Raw genomic sequence first — 19,604 nt, 5'->3', positions numbered from 1 at the left:
CAGCTAACGTTTGCACCAAACCAGGAGGAGGGCAGAGCTGGCTGCAAAATCCAGCCCTAGGAGAAGCTTAAACTCTTCAGGGAACCCTGCGAGCTCAGGGGCTGGTGGAGAGGAGATGGAGGGAAACTTCCTAGCGAAACACTGAACCAACAGGATAGCCCACCATGTACATCCAGTAGAAACCAAAGCCCAGGGACCCAAAGAGGAATCCCTCACCAACGGACATGAGGCCATTCAATTCATAGCTCTCTGCCTCCACTATGTCTCATCACGTCTGGTCAATTTTCTTGCAACGTGTTAATTCTAAGACGTGTCTCCTTGCCCACCCTGTTCTGTAACAAACTCCTTTCTAGCATCTGCTCTAACGATGTTAATATTAACTAATGTTTTCAAGGAGCTTTGGCTATTTCCTCACAAATGTCACACCTTCCTGAGACCCTGGTCAGTAGAGGAGGTTTGATCGATGCCCCTTTTGCAGAAAAGAAGAATACACCGAGAGGCTATTGCTCTCTAAATTAATTAGATTTTTATCTAATACTCCTCTCCCTGGGGATGAAAGGTGGCCTCTGAAGCCAAGGAAAAATGATTAAGGAAGGTTTGGTAATAACCTCCTACATGCTAGGAAAGGCAATTCAAGGGACTGCAAGGCCCAGGTGAGCTGAACAAGTTGACTGCTTCTAAAGTGGCGTTCTGGAAGGAGCAGCATGGGAACTGGCCCAGGCTCTGCAGATAGCTGGCAAAATAACATCCACCAGGGGCAAGGGGGTACGAGGCAGGACCCAGCCATTAATCTGTGCTTACAACACAAAATGATAAATGAGCTTATGGATTTCCAAAGGCAAATATTTAAAAGAGAAGGCTTCAGATGGGTGTCTGGCTTCCCTTCTCTGGCCTTTCTTCCATCTCATCCATTCTGCCCACGTCTTAGCTTTCCAAAGGCAAAATCTAAGCCTGTCGTTTCAAGGGTTGCAAACTGTTCTTTTCATAAAATTCAAAGGTCTCATGCACCCGTTCACCCTCCTACTTGCCCCCACTGCTCACCATGCACACACCAACCTCGGGGCTTTCATCCATGCGAACGCCTTCCCTGGAACTTTCCTCCCTGCAGCTCTGCTTGGCTCCCCTCTGCCCGCTCTTCCTAAGACCCTCCCAAGGTCTGACCTGGGTGCCATTCTTAAGACTCATTAAGGCTGGCGGTGCTGCCCCATTACAGGGCCCGTGGCTCACATATGCTTGGTTGGTTACTTCTCTGACCACCCACTTCCGACTGTAAACTCTTGTGTCCACTTTAACCACCAGTTTATCTCCAAACCCAACACAGAGCCTGGAACACCAGGGTCCTCAATATACACCTGTTGAGTGAATAGGTCAGCACGCTACTGACTAACACCTCCTTAGGAGATGATGTCAAAGCCACTAAAAGTTAACTGAAGGAAAGACGGCCAAATCTGCAGTAAACAGAGTATCCCCTATAAGCAGTTATTTGTTTGTCCTAAACGCTGCTGAACAGAATCACATACTTTAACAATTAGACTTTAGATATTACATATTCCAAAGACACTTAAATGCACACAAACCAACGCTCCCACATCGCAGGCCAAAACTGGCATCACTACTCAGCTTGAACAACCACTCCTGAGCCTGGCAGGCAGCTGGCATCCCCTAATTGGAGGTAACAAGGGAAAACTTGTTCCCCATCCCTGAAAAGGTTGAACATTGAATTTAAATTCAAGGGCTATCACCCGGTCACCTGTCTCAGGTCACCAGCTCTATCTCTGGGAAAGGGCCACAGAGCCCAGACTGCCTGTCTCCCAAACCAGCTCAGTTTCAACCCTGCAATGCTTATTTGTAAATCTCTTCTAATGAGTACCTAGCTTACTTACATGGCTTTGCTTTTAAATAATAATATAGATCTAATGTGCTCACGTGCACGCTTAGTCCTTCACTTGCGTCTGACTCTTTTGCAACCCCATGGACTGCAGCCCACGAGGCTCCTCTGTCCATGGGATTTCCCAGGCAAGGATACTGGAGTGGGTTGCCACTTCCTCCTCCATAGGATCTTCCCAACCCAAGCACTAAATCCATGTCTCCTGCATTGGCGGGCGGACTCTTCACCACTGAGCCACCTGGGAAGTGCACACATGTAATAGGGTATGGAAGTATGTTTTCTCCAGGCACGTAAATGGGTATCACTGATCATGGGGGCCCTAGGCTCCAGGCCCCGCCCAGGAGGGGCTGATTGTACCAGGAAACGCCTATCCTCCCAAAAACTCTGCTAAGCAGGGACTCACGGCAGTTCCTCTCGTCGCTCATGTCTCCGCAGTCGTTGTCAAAATCACACCACCAGATGCTGTTGATACACTTCCCGTTGCTGCACCGATACTGGTTGCGGAGACAGGTGTCCTCTGGCCATGGAGGGAGGCAGAGGAGAAAATAAAACCAATATCATTCTTCCTGCTGGACCATGAGACTTTCTATTCTGAGTTTCCATTCATCTTCCTCAAATAACATGCCTCAGACAGCAAAGGGGAAGCGGGATGCTTTGCACAGGTACCCAGAGGGAAACCAGCATCCAAGGAGACCTCCTTCTCTCCTCTTTTAATTAAAATTGAAGGAGGAGAGGCCTCTAGGAGCAGCAGAGGGGGTTACAATGATGAAAAAGGAGAGTCATGGTGTCAGGTGGATCTAGCAAGTAGAGACATATAAACACTGCTGCTGCTGCTAAGTCACTTCAGTCGTGTCCGACTCTGTGTGACCCCATAGACGGCAGCCCACCAGGCTCCCCTGTCCCTGGGATTCTCCAGGCAAGAACACTGGAGTGGGTTACCATTTCCTTCTCCAATGCATGAAAGTGAAAAGTGAAAGTGAAGTCGCTCAGTCGTGTTCGACCCTTAGCGACCCCATGGACTGCAGCCTACCGGGCTCCTCCGTCCATGGGATTTTCCAGGCAAGAGTACTGGAATGGGGTGCCATTGCCTTCTCTGCATATAAACACTATAAAATATTAATTCCAGGGGCTTTCTTGGCCATTCAGTGGCTAACACTTTGCACTTCCAGTGGTTAATACTTTGCAGGGGGTGTGGGTTCAATCCCCAGTCTATGACCCCACATGCCGTAGCCGTAAGAAAAAAAAAAAAAAATACTAACTCCACAAGGAATTCCTTAAGGGACTGTGTAGCCACAGAAGAGAAGTGAAGTGAAAGTTGCTCAGTCATGTCCAACTCTTTGCGACCCCATGGATATCCATGGAATTCTCTAGGCCAGAATACTGGAGTGGGTAGCCTTTCCCTTAGGGGATCTTCCCAACCCAGGGACTGAACCCAGGTCTCCTGCATTGCAGGCAAATTCTTTACCAGCTGAGCCACAAGGGAAGCCTGTGTAGCCATTACCCAAACATCCATATTCAGCATATCTATACCTATATAGTTTGCTGCTGCTACTGCTGCTAAGTCGCTTCAGTCGTGTCTGACTCTGTGCGACCCCATAGACGGCAGCCCACCAGGCTCCACCGCCCCTGGGATTCTCCAGGCAAGAACACTGGAGTGGGTTGCCATTGCCTTCTCTACCTATATAGTTTATCTATACCTAAATAGTATATCTATACCTGTTCAGTTTATCTATACCTATATAGTTTATATACACATATTCAGTATATCTGTATCTATAGTTTATAGTTTATATATGGTCATATATGTTCATGTGTGTTCAATTTAACAACCAGGAGGATTATGGAGATTGCTTTACATATTTTTGAGGATTTTTTCCTACCCCATGACTCCTTCAAAGTGAGCAGTCATAATTCCTCACACAGAGCAAACAAAAAAAAAAAAGTGCACTGTTTAGTCAACTGGCTTATGAACACGTGATGACCGGCCTCCTGTCTGGATTAAGCAAAGGCTTTCTGACAGGGATACAGAAAGGCCCTTTTCTCCTCCTCCTGCAATTCAGTGTTAACCCCATTTCTTTCCAAACAACTTTAAGATGATGACCAGTGCCTGAAAGAGTGCCCTGTGTCTTAGACAAAAAGGCTCATCTTTTTTCCATCTGTATTTTTTAAGAGGGCCCAGAAGGCCACTTTGCAGTTTTTGCTTCCCTGGACTCAAAGGCTGCTGTGACAGGGGAAGTTATGATTACAAAGCAAATACAAGCTTGAGAATAAGGAAAGGTAGGAATTCAGGCCATGTTTATCAACAGGATACTTTGCCAGGGGCTCACCTTCCCGAAAGAAATGTGAGGCTGGGGACTGGGGAAGTGGTAAAAGGAAAAACTAGACAGGAAAGAAAGATGTAACAGGTTTTCAAGGTGACATGTTAGAGTTTGTGTGTTCAGATTCCAAGGGGGAGTGGGGTGAGGCTGCTGCAGGCATCTGGCTGTGGCTTAAGAGGAAAGACTTGAAGTGCTTTGCAAAACTGGTCAGAAAGTTCTGATGTTTCTAGGCTGGGCAGGGAGGGGAACTGCTGGATGAGACGAGGTGAGCTCTGCAGGAGTCCTTTGCTAAAGTCAGGGTGGGCCAACTGTACCCTGCACTCTTACAGAAGCAGGAGGAGCTGGGGATGATTGGTGTGGGGTGGATGAGGAGAGGAAGAGGCAGAAAAAGAAAAGAAAGGTGCACTCACAGGAAGGTCTGCATCCCCCGACATTTAACCCAAAAGCAACTCATTTTTGAAAGAACAGTGTGGGCCTGCCCTGGGTGAGGACTTAGGGACCACGGGCCTTGGAAGGTGAACTAGGATGCCCGTGTCTAGAGGGTTTTATTGTCTACCTTGGGCATTTTCAAAAACCCCAAACACGAGTGTATCAAGGACACATCAAAGGGGGAGGATGGGCAGAAAAGGAAGAAGGGGACACACCTTCTTTGACACACGTGTGGTTCTTCTGCTGGTAGCCATGGGGGCACTCACACATCAGGTCCCCGGACGGGAGGACACTGCTGGACACACCGTCTGGACACCTGCAGCTCCTGCTGCCGTCGGCCTTGGGCAGGCACAGCAGGCTGCAAGGCCGGGACGCACAGGCATTGCTTCCTGGAGAGGAGACAGGCGGCAGCAGCCGGGTTAGCAGACACCAGGGGGCGCCAAACGCAGGCCTGAGACCCAGGGACGACTCCTTTTACAGGAAGAAAAAGGTGAAGTGGCGAGCGTGAGTGGGGCCCCAGCTGGATCGGATGGCCCCGAAACCAAGCCCACTGGGAATCTGGATGGAGGATGGTGAGACACCACAAGGTAGGCAGGGAGCTGCTGCGGGGAGGAGGGTCGTCGCCCGGGGGTGTCTCAGGGGATGCAAGGCAAAAACCTGTGCAAGTCAGAGGCGGGCAGGTAAGATCAGTCTGCAGCATCAAGAGGATAGAGCTGACTTAGGAAGAGAAGGAAGGATGACACGGGTACCCGGGTTGCGGGGGCTGTGGGGCTCGGCTGGGCCCGGCCCCAGTCCCCATGAACACACCTGTGCCTCCTCTCTCGGACTCCTTCCCATCTCCCTTCATTCTTCCCATAGCACTTTTACCTTGAGCGGTTTTCTGTGCCCTGTGACCCAAAAGCCCTTAACTAGAACAAACATACACCCAAGCACCTGCAGGCCCCAGACAAAAATCCAAGTCTGCCTCCTTAATTCCTTTGTGCTATCAGAGCACAGCTGCTGAGCTCAGTGAGGAGCCGACCAGATACCCATTAGGCAATAAATCCATGGGCAATGGGCCCACATAAGGATCAGCTAACGTTGATCTAGTCCACTATTTCCAATCTTTTCTGTGGTTCAGCTTCCCAAAAAGAATGCCAGCTAGAGTCCATACGATCCTTCACCGCACTCTCGAGAGAGAACGTTTGTGGATGCACGGTGACGGAGATGTTTTCTATCCCCCGCATCCTTCTGGGAAGGAGACAGAGGAGCTATAACAGAGGAAACCATTTCTCAAGAGCTGAAAATGTGATACAATCATCAAGCAACGTGAAAGTCATATAAACTAAGAACTGTGTGTTTTTCTTTTTGCCTGTGACTACTTATAATCAGAACTGAATAGGGGCTTCCCTGGGGGCTCAGGAGTTAAGAATCCACCAGGGCTCCACCCCTGATCCAGGAGGGTCCCACGTGCTGCAGAGCAACTAAGCCCATGTGCCACCATTACTCCAGCCCACATGCCTAGAGCCCCCGCTCCTCAACAAGAGAACCCACCTCAATGAGAAGCCTGCTCGCCACAACTAGAGAAAAGCCCAGAAAACAACAAAAACCCATGTGTGCCAAGTAGCTTCCATCGTGTCTGACTCTTTGTGACACCATGGACTACAGCCTGCCAGGCTCCTCTGTTCATGGGATTCTCCAGAGAAGAATACTGGAGTAGTTGCCATTTCCTCCTCCAAGGGATCCTCCCAACTCAAGGACTGAACCCGTGTCTCTTATACCTCTTGCACTGGCAGCCATGTGTCTTTCCCACTAGTGCCACCTGGGAACAAAGACCCAGCACAGCCAAAAATAAATAAATAAGTAAATGTTTAATTGGGGAAAATAAATGTAAATGCTTGGGTAAAACTCAGCTGATAAAGATTCTTCAGTTGTGCCCTCTCAGGGACAGAGGACCCCACCAGAATCAAATCTAAGTAATCTGTTTCCAGCCAGCCAAAGTTTAGCCTATGCCATCCTGGCCTGCAGGTTGGGAAACAGGGTTCACTCATGAAAATTGGTAATGAGACAAGTGATGACATACTCGTAAGCTGCAAATGTGTTGGCGTCTCCTCAGTGTTTAACTGGTATAAACTACACGTAAAAAATAAAATTCCTCATGATACAGCAACAGTATTGCTTTGATGCTAAGGATCCAAGAGCACAAGGCATTACCAAGCGGATAAAATACACACAACCAGGGGGAGATCTGTTTGATGAAACATTCAAAGGGGTCTGCAAAAGACTCCATCAACCGACAGGCTGGATCATCACAGTGAATAACCTGCTGATGGGAGCAGAGATGCCAGGAACTAGCTCCCTCTCATCTGTTCCGTGGGCAGATGCCTGTCCCGCTATCTCAAATGCACGTGCTGTGGGCTGCAGGAGTGAATGCCGAGCTGCCAATAACAAAAACAACCCCATCTGGGGTTCTGGAACATGTTCTTTGTATTCAAGGGACACCATGTCATTTGATGTTCCAAGAAATTGAACAATAATAGAATATTTAACAAATACTCATCAACAGGAGTATTTTCACATGGAGTCTGTGAAATAGCATCAGTGACATTTTCACATGCAGGGTAAGTGATTCCACCCAAAGAAGAAAACTGAAAGTACAGAACCCAAAGGGAGCAGCAGTATTTCTGGAGACTGGCTCCCACAGGCATGAATGAAACTGTAATCTGAGAGGCACGGCCAGGGACAAACCCCAAACCGTGCAACCAAGTCACTGATCCTAAAGGAGTAGGCAGGGCAGGCACGTGTGGGCAGGTCCAAAGCCACAGCACAGGGACTTCCCTTCTGCACTCCTAATGCACAGGGCCTGGGTTCAATCCCTGGTCAGAGAACTAGATTCCACACGCTGCAACTAAAGACTCCGAGAGCTGCAGCTAAGACCTGGGACAGCCACAGGAATGAATGAAGAAATAAATAAATATATATATATATTTAAAATAAACACACAAAGCCACAGTACAGAATACGGGAGCACTGGTCACAGAGAACCTGGGAGAACATAGGGAAGATGTGGCAGAGTTCCATCAGAACACAGCCAGAGAGCCCTGCCCTAGGGCACCACGGTCTCGTGTGGGCCAGGGGCGCCGCGTGAAGACTGGGCAGCTGGCAGCCTCCATCTCCAAAGACATCCCTGTCGGAGACCAAACGTTTAGCCCTGTGAGGCCTTCACTGGGCATATCCAGGACATTCACAGATCTCCTCTTTGGAAAATTTCTCCAGAACCCTCTGAGGAGCCAACACTGCTATTATCTGGCTTAACCATCCACACACTCGACAATATCAAAATCAGATCTACCCAGTACGGTAAATAGTCACCCTCATGATAGATATTTAAAACTATGTGTTTACTGCAGGCTCTGAAGGAACAGTCCAAGAACTCCGAAACAGTTTAACCCATTGCAGCATCAACTGAATACACCAGTAGCCCTGCTGAGAGAGTTGTTTAAAGAAAAGAACACTCTCTACGAAGAGTTAATTCCAGGAACCCTGTGTAAGAACAACCAGGTATGAAGACAAAAAAAAAAAAGAATGCGCCTGTTTATAACTAAATATTCTAAATTGACAACACTGCACATGAACAAAATTCTCATCGTCCTAAACAAGAATACACTAAAACCTAAGACTTCTAAATCACTGTCGTACACCAGGGCACTGCTAATCCAAAAACAGATGAGAGGTGGAACATAGCCTGTTGCTTTCTTGGAAGTTCAAGCTCTGAAGTCAGCTAGGTCATGGTTCAAACTCTCACCACTAACTAAATGTGTGATGGAGAGAAGTTACTGAACCTCATTTCCGGGTTCTCATCTGTAAAATTAATAATACAGATGGACTTGGGGGAAACTGTTAAATTATGACGACTCTGATGTGACCCCCATGGACTGAAGCCCGCCAGGCTCCTCTGTCCAAAGGATTTCCCAGGCAAGAATACTGAAGTGGGTTGCCATTTCATTCTCCAACCTGAGCTTATACAAGCCGACGAAGGAAATCAGTGTGGTGCTTATGACACAGCAAAATCCCTTAGAGTGAATGTCCTTTATCACTGCTGTTATTACCTTACACATGGCTTGTACAAAGTCCTGGATGTGTCAGGAACAGACAACAGAGGTAATAAAGCTTGCTTGGCACCAGGGATGGCCAATACCGTCATAAATTTGCAATGCTCTCCATGTCCAACAGAGCAGGCAGGATGGAGCAAACAAGTTCAAGGCCAAGAGGCACCCACTGCAGACAGGCAGTGCTGGCAGCCAGAGGCCACTGCAAGTGCTTGAGCTCATACAGGCCTGAAAGATGACAGACGTGCTTCCCCGGCCTTGCATCTGTGGACAGCGGGTCCCCTGGAGGCAGGAGACAGGCTGGTATTTCCCCTTGATGACTTATTTAAATTAGCCAGAGTAGCCTCCAGGTCACAGGGGTACAGCATGGCAGCTAGGATGAAGTGACCAGCCGAGCCTGTGGGGGGGAAACCAGGGTTCTCTGGTTCATCTGAACACGGAGTTGCAGGGGCTGAGGCCGTGTGCTCAGCCAGCAGGTGCTCACAAGCACATGTCAAAACACAGACCTGCTCTTCCAGATGGGGAGGTAACCTGGAGAAACGTTGATCGTTCCCTCAGCTTGCCGGCGGGGTGGATCAGTAGGGGTGGGTGTCCTCTGTCAAAAGCCCTGAGATTTCAACCACTAGAGCTGGAAAGCAGGAGTCCTCTCTCCCTATCTCACTTATTTCTTTTGTATTTTTTTTGTTTTTTGTCTCTTTCTTCCTATTTCAAAACAGGCACCTCCTCTAGGAAAGAATGTGACTTCTTTGTTTTATGGCAGAACTGGAACAAAAAACCCAGCTCCTAAATAAGAGAGAGGCCTTTGGGAAAGCTAATTCATATGTGAGATTCCGTTCCCTAATTGAGAAACCACGATTCTAATGCCAGCCCTGCCCATCTCACAGTCAGCTGCGAAGGCACAACAATAATACAGACTTCCATCTCTAGGATTCTTTATAGTTTTCTAAGTGTGCTCCCCTCTCTCATGCTCCCCTCTCCAGTCCCAAAAGCACAGCAGTGATATCTACAGCCGATTACTTCCCCTGAGAGTCAATTTTCTCTTAGCACGGGGTCAGCCAAAAACCACAAGACAACATCCACGTTCTAGTTCAAAACAGGAAACCTAGCAGTCTGTCAATAAAGGGCTGTCAGCAGACCCAGGATGCTACTGAGTCCTGCTGAGATAAAGAAGGTTCTTCTTAAAGGGACTATTCTTCAGCAGGGGGATGGGGGGGAGGGTGTCCTGATCCCTCTCCTCCATAATTAATAGTGTTACTGGGAGATCAACAAACAGAACGGGTAATGAAGAAGGAAGAAGGCATCCTACTGAACGGTCTCAGATCCCAGGACAGCCAGGCAGAGCCTGGCAGCAGGTCTTGAAGCCTCACCCCATCATCTTTCAGATACTCATTCTCTACAGGACCTGGCAAGGCTTCCCCTGCCCCATCCCTTCTTCTTTCAGCAACTATGAAGTGAGCAGCGACTGACTGCTGGGCACTGGTAAGATTACTGAGCAAAAAAGACAAAACCTCCTTCTTCATGGGGTTTAGAGTTTCACGGTGAGGACAAGAAATAAGTCATCCTATAACTAGACTCTGCCATGCAAGAGGAGCAGGTTTCAGTGAGCAATCCGTCATCTGAGCAACCAGAGAAGACAGGACTCCTATCGGGAACCAGCACTGGCTGAGCACCCAGCACAGCATGGCTCCCCGTCCAGGTGCCAAATAAAGATGCAGGGTACGCTGGGCCTCTCGGGCTGCAAGAGAAGCCACACCGCCCAGCAGTCAGGGGCCAGAGGCAGAAGGAGGGTGTAATTACCCACCAAACGCCAGCATTCCAGGCAGGCAAAGACACGCTGTCTTCCAGCTGTTTGTGTATCATTAGAAAAGAAATTAAGATGTCATTAGGAAGAAATTAAATAATGTGCATGTTGTCGTGATAACAAAGACAAAGGCTGCCAGATCCTGCTTCAGCAGGGATTGCCCACACCCAGCCCCTTTCGAGAGATCAACGCGACAGAGATGAAGGAGGGCATGCTGCCTTACCAGTCGTCTTGCCCCGGTAGAAAATCTTCAAGTCCATGGGCCCCGTGAGCCGGCTCGCCAGAATGGCCACGTCGGACCCGCTGTATTTGGAAGCTCGGAAGATGCTGAGCTGTGACCAGTCATCCCAGTATATCTCACTCTAAAAAGATGAGATTAGATTCACTCATTAGTCAGCTCTCCTGTCTTTCACTCAGAACCCGCATTAAGAACAAGAACTCCATTGTGGAGTGACACCTAACATTCCCTGGATGAATGATTGGCGTGAGCAAGATGGCAGTTAAAGGCAGGAATCAGTGCTTTTATCCAGACCTCACCAAATATCCACACTGAAGGAACCGCCCCAAAGAAACTATCCGATGAGTGTTTGAGTGTGACCACAAGCTCAACCCTTGAGTTCAAAATCTGAAGAACTACTGTATGTTGCAGGGTTGAAGCATAAGTGACAAGGCCCCCAAGAGGCAGGGTGGGGCTCATCTCAAGACATCAGGGAATGAAGAGAGCAAACCGCACAACAGACGGGAACTCGGAGCCCAACGGAGGCTACCAACACTGAAAGGCAAGCCGGGAATTTTCATCAGATCCAACCTTGAACTTCAACCTTTTGAAACGAGAATGATGAGCACCCTGGATCCCTGGCAGCTGGGTCTGGAATCCCTCCCTAGGGGCCGAAAGAAACTGCCTCCAATTCAGAAATGAGCTGATTTTCTACAAGTTAGATAAGCATCTCAGTAAAAACCCAGAGACAGCAGGCTCTTTGCCTCAGTCTGCTCCTCACCTACGTAGACAGGTAGCCCAATGCTGGGAACAGCTGAGGTCCCACCTTAAAGACAGCAATAGCGTAGGGGTGCGGGAGGTTGTCCAGGATGACGGAGCGCTGCTGGCCACTGACAGTGATCCGCTCAATACAGTCCAGGTAGGCATCCGTCCAGTAGATCCACTGCTCGTCCACAGCGATGCCGTTGGGCCACTTCACATCCTCTGCTACAAGGCGGTAGGCAGCCGAACCATCCATGTTGCTCCGGTAAATGCCAGGCCTCAGGTCCCCCCAGTCGGTCCAGAACATCACCCTGGGCGAAAACAGGGAAAAACACACATCCCATCAGAATGGGGAGTGTGCGTGCTCAGTCGCTTCAGTCGTGTCCGACTCTTTGAGACCCCATGGACCACAGCCTATCAGGCTCCTCTGTCCGTGGGATTCTCCAGGCCAGAATACTGGAGTGGGTTGCCACGCTCTCCTCCAGGGGATCTTCCCCACCCAGGGATGGAACCTGCATCTTCTAACACTGCAGGCAGATTGTTTACCACTGAGCCATTGGGGAAAGAATGGGGAGATGGACACTCAAATGCTCCTCCAAAGTGCCAAGCATTCAGCCAGTTAGTTCTGCCTTGTAATCTCTAATTATGCTACTTAAAGCCCGTTAACTGCCTGACCCAGAAATTCTTTCACTGGAATTTATCTATAGATAGAATCAAGTTATGCAACGAGAGTGCACAAACATGTTCATCATCAGCATTGGTCACATTTGTTGTTGTTTAGCCATTAAATTGTGTCAGACCCTTTGCAACCCCATGGATAGTAGCCCACCAGGCTTCTCTGTCCATGGGACTTCCCAGGCAAGAATACTGGAGCAGGTTGCCATTTCCTTCTCCAGGGAATCTTCTTGACCCAGGGATCAAACCCAGGTCTCCTGAATTGCATGTGGATTCTTTACCATTGAGTCACCTGGGAAGCCCATTGTCCATACTAGCAAAAAATATACATATATAGGTAGATGTGCACACATACATATATATATATTTAAGTGTGTGTGTGTGTGTGTGTATATATATATATATATACACAAAAATATTAATCTGTAAATTGTTACATTATGGTACATAGAAAAGAACAGTAAAACATCTAAACATCTACATGCATTCAGATTTAAAAATCTTCCAACCATACTAATATTTTTAAAATATGCAAATAGTAAATATCCTATGATCCTCTTTGATGCATGTATGTGCATATGTGTCTCTGTATGTTAAAGGGTGTACACATGTACATGGGTAAAAATAAACTCTGAATGAGACACAAGAAAATATTAACCATGATTACTCCTAGAAAATGTGAAAGTGAAAAGAAGAAACCAATATTTTTCATTTCATAAATTTCTACTTTCTTTTAATATTTTTAACCAAGTGCATATGTTACCTTCAGAATTTTCTTTTAAAAACTGATTTCTCAATCACAAATGCTAGAAAGACTAATCCAGAATTTCCCTTTTTAGGTATGTTTCCTTAAGTTAGCAATAAATTAATAAGAAGCACCTCTGCTTTTCCCATTTTCCAGTTTGGATGCAAACTGCTGGTAAGAAAACACAAGCTGGGGGCAGGAAAAAGAAGGAATGGTTTAAATATTTGTATCACACGTGAAACTCAAGCTAAAGGCTCCTTACAATATTCAAGCAGGGCTGACTATGTCCAGAGAGACTTTAAATACTACTTTCTGTTAGGGAAACACCCCACAGCTGCGAGACATCTGGGTGCCTAAACAGACTGTGATGCTTGCTAACAGAAAGGGGATGGAGTGTGCTGCCCAGGATGACTAAGCTACAGTTCCAAGACTTCCTAGATTATTTCAACCACAATGATCAGAAAAAAGTTTTTGTCCAGCAGTTTGCATTTCCAAGAGACTCTGTGGCAGCCCTGGACCCACATGGATCTTCTCTGGGACCACACTCACCCATCTTGGGGCACGAGGACCAGAGCCCTGGGTCGATCAAGCACAGAGGAATTGACAATGGTGAGGCGGAAGTCGCCATCTGGATGCCCCACCTGACAAATAAAGGAGAGGGAAAGGCTGAGAGGGGTCTGAGCTCCTTATAAGACCCATGCTGCAAAGTTTCCTTCTTGGTTCCCACCCACTGTCCTCTATGGTGACTGGATTCCCCTGCAGACTGATTTGGGAAACCTGCCCTGCTCTCCAGTCAGACTGAGTTGCTCCCTCCTCTGGCTCAGGCAGCAATTCTCACCGGGTCTGACAGAGAAGCCAGCATCACCTGCACCCCCAGTTCTGGGGGTGTGATGACCTGCACAAAGTAAGTGTTCACTGCGTGTTTATTTACTCCACCCGCCTCTGCCACTCCAAGCTCCAAAGCCACCAATGTCTCTGCTTTATCCATAAAATAAATTCTCAATGTCACTACCTCACCAAGTCAGAGTCCCCAGATTCTTTTCTCTCCACATTCTCTCTCCTCCACATCAGCCCCTACAACCGCAGGGAGACTGGTCTTCTCAGGGACCCCCAAGCCTGATACCCACTCTTGTCTGCTCTTGCCATGTATCCCCCAAAGACCTGTCCTCTGCTTTTTAATCAAATCCTATCCTTCCTTCAAAATACCCCTCCGGGGGGTGCATGTTTGGGAACACATGTAAGAATTAAAGATTTTAAAATTAAAAAAAAAAAAATACCCCTCCTCTGCTAACCTTTCTGATCCACCTTGATCAATGGACATCCATAGTTCTCATCACTGACTCTTCTTTCACCATTTCACACACAGTATTTGGGTTTACACTGTGAGCCTATAGACAGTCAAGCTTTACCTGCATCCTTCTAGCAAAGCGCTGAGCACACTCAATTAAAAAAAGAGAGAGGAAGAGTAACAACAAGACCACCGATGCACGGCTCAGAATGTGACCAGTGCTATGCATCCTTCCACCCTTTCTCTCAACCGTCCCATGAGGGGAACATTCCAATGATCCCTGCTCGGTCAGAGCTCAGCTCAGATGTCACCTCGAAGACACCTCCTCTCCCCCGTCATGCAATCACATACCCTGTGTGATGTTCACTGCAGCACATGGCACCAACAGGACAGACAGACTTCCTTCTTTGTTATTTTGCTTCCTCCACTAAAACCTAATCTCTCAGCACAGGGACCTGCATGTCTTGCCTCCTGCTGTATCATCAGGATCTAAAACCAGACCTGGCACCCAGTGGGCCGGGACACAGCACCTGCCAACTGACTGACTGAACAATGGAATCTTCATCTTACGGATGAAGAAACTGAAGCTTAGAGGGGATAAGATACTCACCTGAGTCATTTAGCTACCAAAAAAAGGACTAGGAGACTTCTCTCTGGTCCAGTGGCTAAGGTCCCAAACTCCCAATGCAGGGGGCTAGGGTTCGATCCCTGGTCAGGGAACTAGATCCCACATGTTGTAACTCAAGAGTTTACATGCCTCAACTAAAGATCCTGCAGGCCGCAATGAAAGAAGATCCTGAGTGCTGCAACTAAGATCTGGTGCAGCCAAATAAATAAAAATAAACACTTTTTTAAAATAAGAAAAAAAGGGATAAAGACTGAACCCAGGTCCGTCTCTCGAGTTTGTGGCTTTTGCTGTGTGATGTGTCCTGTCTCTCTGGGTCTCCCTGTTTCTATTGCGCCTTACACAAATCATGCCTCCCCAGAAGTCAGTGTAAAGAGGTATTGAGATGGTGCCCCAGGGCCCCAGCAGGAATATGCAGGAACTGAGCATGCCTAGGAGCCCTTGATCTCTCACCCCTCTCGGCTCTGCAGAGCTCAGGTGCAGACAGGTGAAGTGAGGAGGTGAGAGGACCTACCTTACAGGGCAGCTGTGAGAAATGAATCAGAGAATTCATGCAAAGTGGTTCCAACAGAGAACGACCACATGAGTATGGCAACCACATTACAACCACAATGAAGATGGCAGTCACAATATTATCTTCATTACACTAAAAGCGTAATACTGGAGTGTGGATGTTACAGCATTATAGTAATGCCACGGTATCATTATCATTACAGTTACTGCGCTATGCTGCTGCTAGCCCCAATACAAGTGTTCAGGTATCTTAATGAAATCTGTTTGACAGATGCAGGCATCCCGTTTGCACACGGGACCCCCTTTCTCTGCAATTCTCAGGGAATCTCCAGAGGAGCTGGACACACTGGCTTCCCCCTCTGTCAAATCTGGCTCCCAGCCCAGCGCCTCCCTGCTTGCTTAATCACAGACAGCACGGAAGGCACATACCTCAATCTTCTTGAAGCCAGAATCCACCCAGTAAAGTAACTGGCTGAGGGGTTCAAAAGCCAAGGCTTCTACTGTCTCCAGGCCAGAACTGATGATCACCTCCTGCCCCGTGCTCCCGTTCAAACAGAGGCGCTGAAGGGACAGAAGAAGAAATACTGTGAAATGCGCACACGACCTCCAGCCAAATCAGTTCCATCGAAGGGAACCTGCTTATTCAACTGGCTTGACTGGCAAGGGCAGTGTTCCACATGCATGAAGTCGTTTTCACTAAAAGCATTTCTTAAATGGATTACAGCTTCCTGTTTGAAGCAGGATACCTTAACAGAACCGAGTCATTTATATCTTCCTGCATGATGGTCATGAACACTGGTCACTGAGCTATGCTGTATCACAATAATGAGGCAGAGATGACCAAGATGCATGAGTCTGCTTGCTTTTAAAATAAATGAAACCAGACTGCTGTTATTTTTAAGATCCTGTGTCTGCTTTTTATAGTCCTTCCTCCCTCGGAGGTTCCAAATCATCAGGTGCTACTGCTTGGATAGCCACGGGCAGCAGCCCCTTTCCCCACCTCCCTGTCCCCACCTCCTCGAATACCCAGGCCCTGTAAAATTTCTATTGGGTTGGAAGTCCAGATAAAACTTGTTAGAATTGCTTTTATAAAAGGATTAAATAGGCAATGAAAAAAGATCAAAGAGCTCTCTTTAAAATGCATGGGTCTACAAACGGCCATTTATCTGGCCTTCCCAGCGATCTTTACAGCTTACTTTCTGGTTCTTGACTGTGCTTGGAATAGCTGAAGTGGATAATTACGTGAACTACACAGAAGTCAAGAGCTACTATATCAGGGCTTGAAAAGAAGGACACGAACGAGGCAGTGGCTATGATAGTAGGGACGAAGAGGGCTACATACTGAGCCCTAAGATCTTCCCAGCAGGAAAAGGAAGACCTCACTTACAAGCAAGAATGCAGATTTGAGGGCTCCCTCTGTTTTTCTCATAAGGACAGAGGTAGGCAGGGAAAGAAAATACTAGAACAGAAAACTGGAAAGTGTCATCCATTGGCCCTGAGATGAGATAAAAACCTCAAATACCCATCTCCTTAGAACACTCTGAAACAGGTTTACCTGGACTCAGCAGTCACAAGGCAGGGCCCCCACAAGCAGACTCAGGGAAGACACACCTGGATGACGTCCAAGGCCAGGTCGGACCAGTACAAGCAGTTGCGCTCATAGTCGAAGTCCAGGGCTACCGCTGACCGCAGCCCGGTGAGGGGCAGCTGCTCGTTGGCCCCCGAGGCCAGGTCGTAGCGATGGATGGACTTGCGCATGGCATACAAGATGAACTCATTCTCCTCTGCACAGACACACAAGACAAGAGGGTGGGTGGGCCTGGGGGTGCTGAAGGGGTCCTTGCACGTCCGACCTACCTCTTTCTCACCCAGAAGCCTCAGAGCCATGGATGGCACAAGGTGTGAATCAAGTGAGAACTTCGGGATCGTAACTTAGAAGGAGAGTAAAGCAGTAACATTTCTGCCTCGGCCAAGCTACTCAGACATTCATGAATCTCTGCTTTTTACAGCTACTTTTTTTTTTCCCCTCAAATCTGTGTCCTCCACAGCCCTGCCCTCCATAGTAGGCATGCTCCAATATCCAGCTTCAGAGCTCAACCTAAAAGTTTTTGTCACATATGAAAATAGTCATACCACTCAGCACATCCCTCCTCATCACAGGACGGACTGCGTCATGTGGCACCATAATCTCACTGACTAGGGAACTTTTCACTGCAGATTTATAGCTAAGTTTTCTAATCTATTTGCTCACCCATTCAATATTGTTCATTACACAGAGCAATCATATCAACCTATTCTATTTTCAAAGTAATAATATATATGTTCCTGGCCACCTACAGAATGTATTACAACATAGTCATCAGGAAGATTCTCCTTCTACTTAAATACTTACACAACATACATACTATGTATAAGGAATTGTTTGACCCCAGTAACAACTGTAAAATGGGCTTCCCTGGTGGCTAAGACATGAAAGATTGGCCTGCAATGCAGGAGACCCAGGTTCGATCCCTGGGTTGAGAAGATCCCCTGGAGAAAACAATGACTATCCATTCCAGTATTCTTGCCAGGAGAACTCCACGGACAGAGGGGCCAAGTGGGCTACAGTCCACAGGGTCGCAGAGTCAGAGATGACTAAATGAGTTTGGGAGAGAGAGAGAGAGAGAGCAACTGTATAATGGAAGACCTACTAATTCGATTTTACAAATAAGAAAGCTGAGAGCAGAGGTTAAGTAACCCGTGCAAGGTCACACAACTGCTACATGGCAGAACCAAGAACCGAACTCCAATGGTCTGGATCCAGAGTCTAAGCTTTAACACCCAAGGCTATTTCTTGCAGTATAGACACCAATCTCTCAAGACAGAGAAACAAGCTCAGAGTGCTTGAGAGACTGATTTAATGTCAGACAACGAAGAACAGGAAGAGCTGGTGCTCTTGGTGGTCTCTCTCTTCTTCATAGGGACCGGCCTGGAAAACATCTGGAGTTTCCTGAGAGAATGAAAATCAGCCACACACCCGCATCCATTTCCGAGGTGTCACTGTGACAATATATCGCATCTGCAAGTGACAATTCTGGGTCCCTCTGCTGCAAGCCTGCATGGCGACGGTTGGTGTTTTTTTTTCCCCCTCTCATTCCATTCTCTAAACATGTTAGCCACCTCTGCTTTATAAAGCTCCAATATAAATAACGCACTCAAAAACTTAAATCTACCTATAATTTTTTTTTTTTAACCAAAGGTAAATCTGCCCTCTTTTCCTTTGGTCTCACTTCAAAAGGATCTAAGCTACTAGATGATAACGAATCACTCTCTTTGGTTTTCAAGAAAACCATCCCACTAAAATTCCCAGGAGACCAGGCAGTCAGAGGAAAAGTGCCGAGTTTCTAAACAGTGCTGGAATCACAGACTCGTTGTGGCACTGCCACATGGAGTTGTGGAGACACAGTCACAGCAGCAAGCCCTTCGCCCCACCTCTCTCTAGCATTTAGAAACCTCATTCTGTTGCTTTGGGATTTTTTCTTCTAACTGACACTACCTTTTGAGTCCAGAAACACCTGCCTTACGATGGGGAGTAGAGAAACAGACAGCATGTTGTGTGTTAGAAAAGAAATAGAATTGGTCAATCCCAGGCATACATAAGCCCAGCCTAGAAATGTGTCATTATCCTAATCTTGAAGGAAAAAAAAATTTCTTCACTGTTAAAAATCCTTCCAGACGACCAGATCATCTCATCTTTGCAAATATATTATGGTTCCATGTTAGTCCTATGAAATATCTTTTCCTTTCATGGTACATTCCTGCCTTTGCTCCAAGCTTTGAGGGGGGGGGGAAAAATTGGAAAGTAGCCCACCCTACCCTACAACCTTCCCTGGTGGCTCAGATAGTAAAGTGTCTGCCTAGAATGCAGGGGACCTGGGTTCGATCCCTGGGTCAGGAAGATACTCTGAAGAAGGAAATGGCATCCCATTCCAGTACTCTTGCCTGGGAAATCCCATGGACGGAGGAGCACAATAGGCTAAAGTCCACGGGGTGGCAAAGAGTCGGACATGACACGGCTGAGCGACTTCACTTCACTCACTAACCTACAAGGCTTCCTAGGCGGCACTAGTCGTAAAGACCCCACCTGCCAATGCAGGAGACATAAGAGGCGCAGGTTTGACTTCTAGGTCATGTCAGGAAGCTCCCCTGGAGGAGGGCATGGCAACCCACTCCAGTATTCTTGCCTGGAGAATTCCAGGGACAGAGGAGCCTGGCA

At 47.6% G+C, this 19,604-nt stretch overlaps 1 protein-coding gene across 1 annotated transcript in view; it reads right to left on the bottom strand.

Annotated features, from left to right (window-relative positions):
• Positions 1-19,604, bottom strand: part of SORL1 (sortilin related receptor 1) — a 162,350-nt gene that overhangs the window by 51,999 nt on the left and 90,747 nt on the right. Inside the window, exons 17-23 of the mRNA XM_052652557.1 lie at positions 16,961-17,133; positions 15,779-15,910; positions 13,473-13,564; positions 11,568-11,814; positions 10,748-10,886; positions 4,851-5,024; positions 2,292-2,405 (exon numbers count right to left, since the gene is read on the bottom strand). Coding sequence (XP_052508517.1) covers positions 2,292-2,405; positions 4,851-5,024; positions 10,748-10,886; positions 11,568-11,814; positions 13,473-13,564; positions 15,779-15,910; positions 16,961-17,133 — 1,071 coding nt within the window. The remainder of the gene's footprint in view (positions 1-2,291; positions 2,406-4,850; positions 5,025-10,747; positions 10,887-11,567; positions 11,815-13,472; positions 13,565-15,778; positions 15,911-16,960; positions 17,134-19,604) is intronic.

Source organism: Budorcas taxicolor, chromosome 15, assembly GCF_023091745.1.
Source record: "Budorcas taxicolor isolate Tak-1 chromosome 15, Takin1.1, whole genome shotgun sequence".
Classification (NCBI taxonomy): domain Eukaryota; kingdom Metazoa; phylum Chordata; class Mammalia; order Artiodactyla; family Bovidae; genus Budorcas; species Budorcas taxicolor.
This window is presented reverse-complemented; position numbering and strand designations above follow the sequence as displayed.